This window comes from Oryza glaberrima, chromosome 4, assembly GCF_000147395.1.
Source record: "Oryza glaberrima chromosome 4, OglaRS2, whole genome shotgun sequence".
Taxonomy (NCBI): domain Eukaryota; kingdom Viridiplantae; phylum Streptophyta; class Magnoliopsida; order Poales; family Poaceae; genus Oryza; species Oryza glaberrima.
The window spans coordinates 5182910-5192604 of record NC_068329.1 but is presented as its reverse complement, the minus strand read 5'-3'; the positions used below and the strand labels follow the sequence as shown (position 1 = coordinate 5192604).

General features: G+C 45.9%; 1 protein-coding gene across 1 annotated transcript; it reads left to right on the top strand.

The window, feature by feature from the left end:
* The first annotated feature begins 207 nt into the window (after nucleotides 1-207).
* LOC127770236 (UDP-glycosyltransferase 91C1-like) lies at nucleotides 208-9278 on the top strand. Its single transcript, XM_052295902.1, has 3 exons — nucleotides 208-501; nucleotides 583-617; nucleotides 7690-9278. The coding sequence occupies exons 1-3, from the start codon at nucleotides 208-210 to the stop codon at nucleotides 9086-9088; spliced, it is 1728 nt and encodes a 575-aa protein (XP_052151862.1). The 3' UTR covers nucleotides 9089-9278.
* Nucleotides 9279-9695: the final 417 nt, after the last annotated feature.

The window sequence follows — 9695 nt, the reverse complement described above, 5'->3', positions numbered from 1 at the left end:
GTAGGTATTACAAAATACCTCAACTTCTCAATATTCATGCTTTCAACGATACATCACATATAGGAACAAATAGTAAAGATTGATTAGTATACTATATTTGATGTTGATAAGATATAGTAGAGCTATTAGTTCACATACGTAGAATCTACTGATGGAGTGATAGGTGCTTGGCTAGTTGGGTTGCTTGTTGTTGCTGCTTGGTGCTGCATGCCTGCCGTGCCCTCTGTCCTGCCCTACCCCTGCCTCTGCGCTGAGCGCCGGCGCGTGCGCGGCTGCTCGCATGCCGCATGTGCCCCCGGGCCCTGGCGGCTGATGCGCCGCCGGATGAAGTGGATGCCACAACTGCTGCTCTGCGCTCGGGAGGCTAGGAGCCTGGCGGCCGTGCGCCCCTCCCCACCTCAGCCTGTCCTCCCACACGCGGCGCGCCACCACCAGCAAGCAGCACCGCAGGAGCCTCCATCCGCCAATGGGGATTGCAGATTAGGGGAGGTGGAGGAGATGGTAAGATGGGGATCAACCCGTCACGCGCCGGTTAGGGTTGTGAGGAATGGGGGATTGATTATTGACTGGTTCCTTGGATAGGAACCGATATATCTGTTCATGGAGTGCTGGGCTTGGTTTGTGGGCCTTCGTGGCTGGATGTGAGGTGAGCCTAAGGTGTATTTTTTGGCAATAGTGTAAGCATACTGCAACAGTTATTATTTGTTGCCGTACCTAGTGTATAATACAATGAAAAATTTAAATAATTACCACACTACTATATTGTGGCAACAGATTTTAATTGCTACCACGGAGATCAAAATCGTGGCATTAGTACTTTTGTATTGCAACAATAGATTTTATCGTTGTAATACCCCATTAGTTATTGCAACGAAATTCCAAAATATCACAACAATTCGATAGTACTATTATTAAATACCACAAAAAATAAAATTGTGGTGGAGTGTAATATTTATGTCGTTGCAATATTTATGTGGCTATAGTTAATTTTCATAGTAGTGGAGTAGAGCGACATCTGGTAGCAGCGAACTAGCCTGTACCTGAAGTACCGCTTTAGGATTAAACAAAGCTTTTCGCAGACGCTACTTCTCACTAGGAAATCCTCTCTACCATTTGCCTACAATCACTTCGTGTTCTTGGATGAACTTGAAGAGGAGCTGAGCACACACGTTCCCTGAAGAAATCGATACCTTGGAATACTCCCGGGTGAAGTGCTACATTGGTATTCTCCGTGCGCTTGCGGAATTTATCTGTGACGTTAAGAAATATACCAACATCTACTCCTCAAATTAAAAATTCAATGTTCCAAAAAAATGGTAATCGAACATACATAGAAAATGAGAAAACAAGATGAAAACAAATTGAAATACACATGAAGAAACTGAAAACCTCTCCTACTAAATCCTATTGCAACACATAAGTACCTTTGCTAATGAACCTTTGCTAATGAAGTATAATTTTCGGGGGCTGCTATATAACGGAATTCCATTGGAACAGGATGATACGGGTTAGGTATCAGGTCTTGATACCTCTGAGGTATCATATCCTGATACCTACCAGGTATCAGACGATACTTACGATGTATTAGGTGATACCTATAAGATATCAGACGATTCATATCATGTATCAGGTGATACTTATCAGGTATCAGGCGATTCCAACCATGTATTTGATGATACTTTGCGAGGTATGAGGAGCCGGGCACCAAAGCATCGTCGCCCATGGTCCCACCGTCCACGTCCCACGCCCGAGCTCGTCTCTGGTAGCCGCATCCTCCACTGTCCATGCCACGTCAGTGCTCGTCAATGGTGGCCGCGTCCTCTGTCATCAATGCCATACGCAGGAGAGAGCCCTTCACCTTCTCCGATGATGTGCTCCCCAACTAAACGGCGAGGTGAGGAGAGGCGAGGCAGCGGGGGCCTTCTCCGACGAGTTCCGCTCTCTCTCTCTCTCTCTCTCTCTCTCTCTCTCTCTCCCTAGCTCTCTCTCTAGATCTTCTTCCTTCGCTGCCGCATGCCGCTGTTGCGCTGCTCTCTACTTCTGCACTTAGTGCTTTAGGATGAGGAGCAAGACGATGCTGTCACGGGCGCTGGGAACGGGATTCCATCATTTAGCATTTCCGTAATTTATAATATGGTTCCGAAGTAAACTTTCATTGGGTTGATATTATTTATCTTTTTATCCGCAACGTGTGTTACTATAGACAAATAGTAAGAACCATTCATGAAGACCAATTAAGAACCAGATGTAGCTGGCTATAGGTGGGCGCGTCATATAGGTTACTAGATGATACTCCGCACGTTGCTGCGGGATTTTTTGATGTAACTTGTTCACTTTAATTTGTTTAGTTGAAAAGAAAAGCAGACATACTTCTGATTAACGCAGATGCATGTGGTTTTATAAGTCCAGGGGCAGCCTGCTGATTATAGGCCTGGTAGAACCGTAGAACCAAGCAAAGCAGCATGCATCCCAACAAACATAAGCATCAAGATGCCTTGATGTCCAAATTAATTAGTGTTGGTGACTGATGATGAGGTACATGAGTGTTGATCCCAATTGTACAGCCAAGCAACGTTCTGCGAAGAGTAATTGTTCCACAATATGCGTGGTACAGAAACCTTGGAAAATGAAGAGAGAATGGAACCAAACCAATTCATCTATACTACAATGGAGCAACTTGATCTACCCCCCACAGATCTTCCCTATCCGTCAGATCCACTCGAATTAATGCACATGATTAAGTCTTGGATTCTCCGAAGGAAACATGCAATCCTCCTTCGGTCCCACCCCTAGCGCACACGCTCTACCTCCGCCTCACCTCGATCGGTAACACGCCTGCTCTCCGCGCCTCCGCCTTCTCTCGACCTCGACCGGTAAACGCGCGCGCTCCGCCTGCACTCAGCTGCCCACCAACCTTCGTCTCGCCATCGCGATCGCCCGCCGATGTGGCCTCCCCTCACGATCGCTTCGCCTGAACACCGCTGCCATCGACTGACCACTCGCCTTCTCTGCGCCGGCAACCGCGCATGTCTCTCCGCCGGCAACCGCGCGCGCTCCCGCCGTCGTCACGGCGTCGCCTCCCCTCGCCATTGCCCTGCCTGAACGCCACCGCCGACTGACCCCTTGCCTTTCCCTTGGCCGGCAACCACGCTCCTGCCGCCGACTGACCCGCGCTCATGCCTTCCATTGGACCTGCACCATCGTCTACCTTCGCACAGCCTGGTAAGCCTTATCCATGCACAAAACACCAGCAAATTGTATACAGGCCACTTCAATTCACTTTCTTCAGGTCTTTTTCAATCTTTCAGGTCTCTACCCTACACAGATCTTCCCAACAGGTTAGCACTGACATATCTCCATGCCTTCTGTCTTGGATCAAGTTTTCTTCCAGAACTTTGAAGTGCAGAGCCGTCAGTTATTGTATCCCCAAAGATGTTTCAAATTGATATGAACAGAATGTGAGTTCAAGTAGTGGGATGTTTATGAGCTTATTACCAAACTGCCGATGGCATAATCTTGTCATTCTGCACGTTAGTGTTTGTAGTATAATTTTTTGAACCAAGCAAGCGTCTTGCCTTGGCTGTGTTTCAGCACCTAATTATTTTCCAATTTTCCATGGTACTGGGATGACATGGTATTGGACCACCTGCTTTTTTTCAAATTATTCTGGCCTCATGAAATGCTGCATATTATTGAGAAAATCTTTGTTGTTTCCTTTTAGCTACCATCAACAATTGTTAATAATATTCCAGAACCTGACAGTAATTTTTACAATTGTTAATAATGTTCCATGTTGGTTCTATGATCTTTACACGTATGGGTGCTTAGTTTAATGGTTAATGTACAGAAGGTTCCTTCTTAATTTATGTTATTTGAACATATAGATCATACATATCCATCTGTTTATTACTCTGTTTATGTGAAGAAATTAAGTCGGTTCACTTCAAATTCAGTCATGTTTACATGGGAGGTCTTCACTTAGCCTTTATGTTCTGATAGATGTAACTTAATGTCTTAATGAATTTCTTTCTTTCTTTCTGGCTATGTACTTCATGTTCAGTAAATTAAACCTTGATATATTATTAATGCAACACTCTGCCACTATATTATCGGAGTTTTTTTTTCAGCTAATAAAGCCTGGATTTCTTCTTTTGCTATATATCAACCGTTATAACGACATGGAACAGGAAAAAAATGTTCACCTGAGAACAGCTGCACTCAAAAAAAGAAATCTGGAGCATAGCCTTTGCAATTTATTGGAACATGAGATTATTGTGTGATCATTTGCTACATAAATTTTTGAGATTGTCGTGCGATGTATCTGAAATCATAATCCAAAGTCTCAAGATTTGCTATATTATCTCCTGATTTAATTTGGCATATGCTATGTGAATTTCATAATATGATCTTGAACAAACATATTTTGCTTGTCAAATTTGAGGATCTGTATTGGTCAGTAAAGGGGATATTGGTTGCTTCTGAACCACCTGTACATGCAATTGTTGTCAATCTTTGAGTTATGATAATTTATTAAATATTTAGTCACGTGGATTTCACGTGCATGCTTACTAGTAAATATATATAGTTTCAATTTTTTCATACCTGCTGATTTTGGGCATGTGCATCGATGTGCTCCTGGATCCTACACCTGCCGAGAATTAGTGATAAAAATCAATCTGTATAGAATCCGTATCTAGTCAAAGAGACGAAAAACAAAATGAAAATTTCAGAACTATATGAAGCAGTAGCACTGAGCCTCCTGATATTGATATATACAAATTGGATGCCCCTCGAGCCATGAGTAGCAGTGCTGCTGTAAAAACACAGGCAAATCTGAAAAAGAATCAGTAAGTGGAGAAGATAGGCACCAAAATTGTATAAAGAATAACATTTTATTCAGATGAACAGGAATAGGAACGGTTAGAGAAACAAAGTCTAGATTGAGAAGCTCTATAAACGATCAGTGGGACCATGGGGGAGTTAAAGGGAGTTTAAAAAGGAAGGAGATTAACGGTCAAGAAGCTCAAAGGTTGGAGCTTTTAGGAGATGGAGAGGAAGCACACGATGGGTGGGTTTTTGGTACAGAAAATGGGCCGTGCTTCTTCAGTAGAACACTTGGGTTCCTATGGCTCCCAACTGAGCTGACATCGGAGGTATCAAACGGATGAGATCGTATAAAACGAATAGATCGAACGGCTCAGTAATTCAGGTGACGTGGCCTCACAGTTTTGCAGCTTTATAGCAATGAATGATTTTTAGTGGGTACCAATTATATAGGAAGAAGGGATTGGTGAAACAGGTCTTCATGTTACGGTAGAGTGAACGATTAAGAACCAGGGGTTCCGCTTGATAATTAAGAACAATAATTAAGACCGACTGGCGCCATAGAAACAACAACTAGCTAAATCATGACCTGGCCATGGACCAATTATCCATTCATCAATCTCACTCACTGATTTTCTCTTACCTACCATTATGTTATTTCCAACCCAATGACTACGATGATATCTATAGCATTAAATAAGCTGTCATCTATAATAAAAAATGATGTGGCAAGTGAATAAATAAGAAAAGAGAAGAAAACTATGTCTTGCATGAGACATGGTTTCTACGCAACATTCAAAACATCATGTGAGATAAGTAGCATTAAATTTAAGTAAGTATGAAACAGTGGTGTTTACATTGAAAAAGTAGTGTCTACTACTAGTAATTTTTTTTTTGATGATGTAGAGTTTATGAAAACTATGTTTAATGTTTTGTATGTTTAGTGTCTTGGGTTGGGAATAGCCTTATTGTGTATTCAAGAGACAATTAATGAGAAATTAAGGTTGGTGGTACTTATACATCTCTGGCTACTTCATGGTTAACAAAGGAAGCCTGACATACGATTAGATGGCTTCTTCTATATAAACATGCGTGAACTCTGGCTACATCGATCATTATAATCTCTCCCAACTTATTCAGAAAACTGTCAAGTCCAGCTCCTCTGTATCTGTCACGGTAGTGAACCCTTTCCCATGAACTTTGGAGGCGAATCCTCGTCAAAGCTGCACCTTGTGATTGTTAAATATGTGATCCGAATTTTAGACCCACAGTATATTCGGATTAGTTATCTAATAGGACTCTACTTTATAGGATTAGTTTCTCATTAGGACTCCTAGATTTCTCTTATATATCCCTTGTAAGCCGCACGAGGAGGGTGCAACAGCCCAATGTATCCCCTGTGTTTGTATCCAATTCCTCTACAGTGATCATTGCCGGTCGGTGTCCGTGGTTTTTTCCCGCAAGGGTTTTTCACGTAAAATTTGTGTCTCCGTTGTGCATCTATTTTTATAACAAGTGGTATCAGAGCATTGGAGATTGATCTACTAGTTCCTGGTGACCGGCGTATTTTCCCGATCGATTTTTGATCTTATCAGCGACGCTGCTGTGTTCATCCGATCAGGAGATCGATCTACTACCCGGCTGCAGTCGCGTTCATCCTTCTGCCGGATCAACCTGTCGGCGAGATAGCGTCCGAGGCGGAGTCCATCTGTGCGGCGTTAATCTGCATCGTTGTGCCGCGCACGTCCCCAAGGAAAAGGTTTGGCAGCACCATCAATCCGCCGAGAAGACGCAACAAAGCGGCGGCAGCGAGAAGCAGCAGCACACGCGCGCCCGCGCAAGTCTGGCAGCCAGCCATCGTCCTGTTCAAGTGAATTCAATTTCACGTTTAGTATTTGCTTCACGCACACGTCATTCATACCAGGAGATTTTCAGATCTTGCTATGCGCACACAATCAAGTCTACCAGGAGGTTTTATCCAGAGATCAAATACTTCGTTTTATGCACCTAGAGTGTTTCACGTTTCTGCTAGGGTTTGACAAATTGTACTAGCAGATTCAGGATTTTATTCCCAAGGCGAGTTTGAAGTTTGATCTACCGCTCCTGGATTGAGATGCAATCTCGTTATGGCAAGTGAAGATGCAAGTTGGCGCATGTTTCAAAGAGGATAAGTCGTGCACCTGAGATTAAAAAAAAAAGTACATTCAAGTCGTTGAGAGGGAGCCTCGCTCCTGTATAGATAAAAGGTGATCAAATTGTCCGGCGAATTTTGTTACCATTTTACCCAACATACCAGGAGGTTATCAGGGGATCTAAGTACTTCGTTTTGTGCACAAGAATTTTTCGCGTTTCTGTTTGGATTCCAGAAATTCATGCCAGCAGATTCAGGATTTTATTCCCATGGCGAGTTTGAAGTTTGTGCACCAGTTTCGCGTCTCTACTAGGTTCAGACAAGTTAATACTAGCATATTCAGGATTTGTTCCCAATGGCGAGTTTAAAGTATGGTCTACCTCTTCTGGATCAAGGGTGTTATGGATTATAGTCCAAGTGACTGTTTGGCGCACATTGATTTTATCATCACGAGGTTCTTTGGAGATTGAAGATTTATTATGCTACAAGGGAAATTCATATCAAGGTGGGGATTGTTAAATATGTGATCCGAATTTTGGGCCCAATAGGACTCTACTTTATAGGATTAGTTTCCAATTAGGACTCCTAGATTTCTCCTATATATATCCCTTGTAAGCCGCACGAGGAGGGCGCGACAGTCCAATGTATCCCCTGTGTTTGTATCCAATTCTTCTACAGTGATCATTGCCGGTCGGCGCCCGTGGTTTTTTCCCGCAAGGGTTTTCCACGTAAAATTTGTGTCTCCGTTGTGCATCTATTTTCATAACAGTGATCTTCCCATGGCTCGCGTTTGGCCACCTGCTTCCTTACCTAGAGCTCGCAGAGCGCGTGCCATCGCGTGGCCACCGCGTGTCTTTCGTCTCTACGCCACGCAACATCGCGCGCCTCCCGCCGGTGAGCCCCGCCGCGGCACCGCGTGTCGACCTCGTGGCGCTGCCGCTCCCGCACATCGATGGTCTCTCGGTTGGTGCCGAGTGCACCAACGACGTTCCCTCCGACGAGTTCGAGCTCCTGTGGAAGGCCTTCGACGCCCTGGGGGCGCCGTTTGCCGAGTTCTTGGGCGCCGCATGCGCCGAGGACGCCGGCAACAAGAGGCCTGATTGGATCATCGCCGACACCTTCCACCATTGGGCACCCCTCGTCGCCCTGCAGCACAAGATTCCATGCGCGGTACTTCTCCCCAGCGCCTCCATGGTAGCCTCTAGCATCTCCCAATCCCAAGGACAACGGGTGTGTTTGCCATGTTACGAGCAGAAGCAGAATGAAAGAATTTTCACTGTCAATGGCGCATCGGGTATGTCCGTCGGGGAGCGCTGCACCTTAGCGATGGATAGGTGCACGATCATGGCCATGCGGAGCTGCCCTGAGTGGGAACCCGAGCCCTTCCGGCAGGTGGTGACGTTCATGAAAAAGCCGCTTGTCCCCCTCGGCCTTCAGCTGCCGTCGCCCGACGGAGGACGGCGCCGCGCCGCCGAGATGGTCGACGACGCCACCATGCAGTGGCTGGACGCGCAGCCGCCAGATTCAGTGGTGTACGTCGCGCTGGGGAGCGAGGTGCCGCTGCGCGTGGAGCTGGTGCACGAGCTGGCTCTTGGGCTGGAGCTCGCCGGGACACGTTTTCTCTGGGCGCTGAGAAAGCCCTGTGGCGTTGATGACTCGGATGTGTTTCCTCTCGGCTTTCTAGAGCAGACGCATGGCCATGGACATGTCGCCATGGGGTGGGTTCCTCAGACCACCATACTGGCACATGCCGCGGTGGGTGCATTCTTGACGCACTGTGGACGCAACTCGCTTGTCGAGGGGCTCCTGTTTGGGAAACCTCTCATCATGTTGCCCATCATCGGGGACCAAGGGCCGAATGCACGGTCAATGGAGGGTAATATGGTAGGATTGCAGGTGAGACGGGATGAGAATGACGGGTCCTTCGAACGCCATGGTGTCGCTGCTGCAGTCCGAGCCGTCATGGTTGAGGAAGAAACCAGGAGGGTGTTTGTTACAAACACCCTCAAGATGCAAGAGATTGTAGCTGACAGGGAACTCCATGAGAGGTACATTGACGGGTTTATACAGCAGCTTATTTTCCACGTCGCTGATGGCAACTCTGATACTGCTGCCCCAGATTCTTCCAGCTGAGACTTAGTTTGCTGGTTATATTATTATGTCTCAGTTACTGTAATTCATGTGGTAATAGCAACGGCTGCATCACTTGTTTATGTAAAGAATGGGGGTTTATACTTCCTTTGTCCAATCACGTTGTTCTATCTTCCTTATCCCCACGTATTGTTTATACTTTATTAGAGTATCAACGGGATAAATGGATAAAATTTAGCTCCAACATATTCTCTTGTCAGTTGCTAAAAATTTGGAGTTCCTTTCTCTAGGTATTTCGCTCTCCATTTGTAGGGGCGTGCAAGCCCGAACCCAATCCCTCACAATCTTCAGCTTTCCACTGCTTCGATTCACTCATTCCCGCGGCGGTGCCAAAAATGCTCAAGCCAGCCAAGTCGTCGTGTACAAATTATTCGCCACCGCCTCGACCTGCTCCTCTGCCGGTGGCATCTTCCCCAAATCCGGCCAGAAATCATCCGCTTCTCCCCAAGCACCTCCGCCGGCCTGATGAGGCCCCCACCGCCGCCTATACATAACCGCCGTTGTCCAGGCCTCCAGGGACACACGGGCGACATTGCAGCGAGGTGACCACTCAACAACCATTTTGGACGACCATACAGAGTGTCAGAAC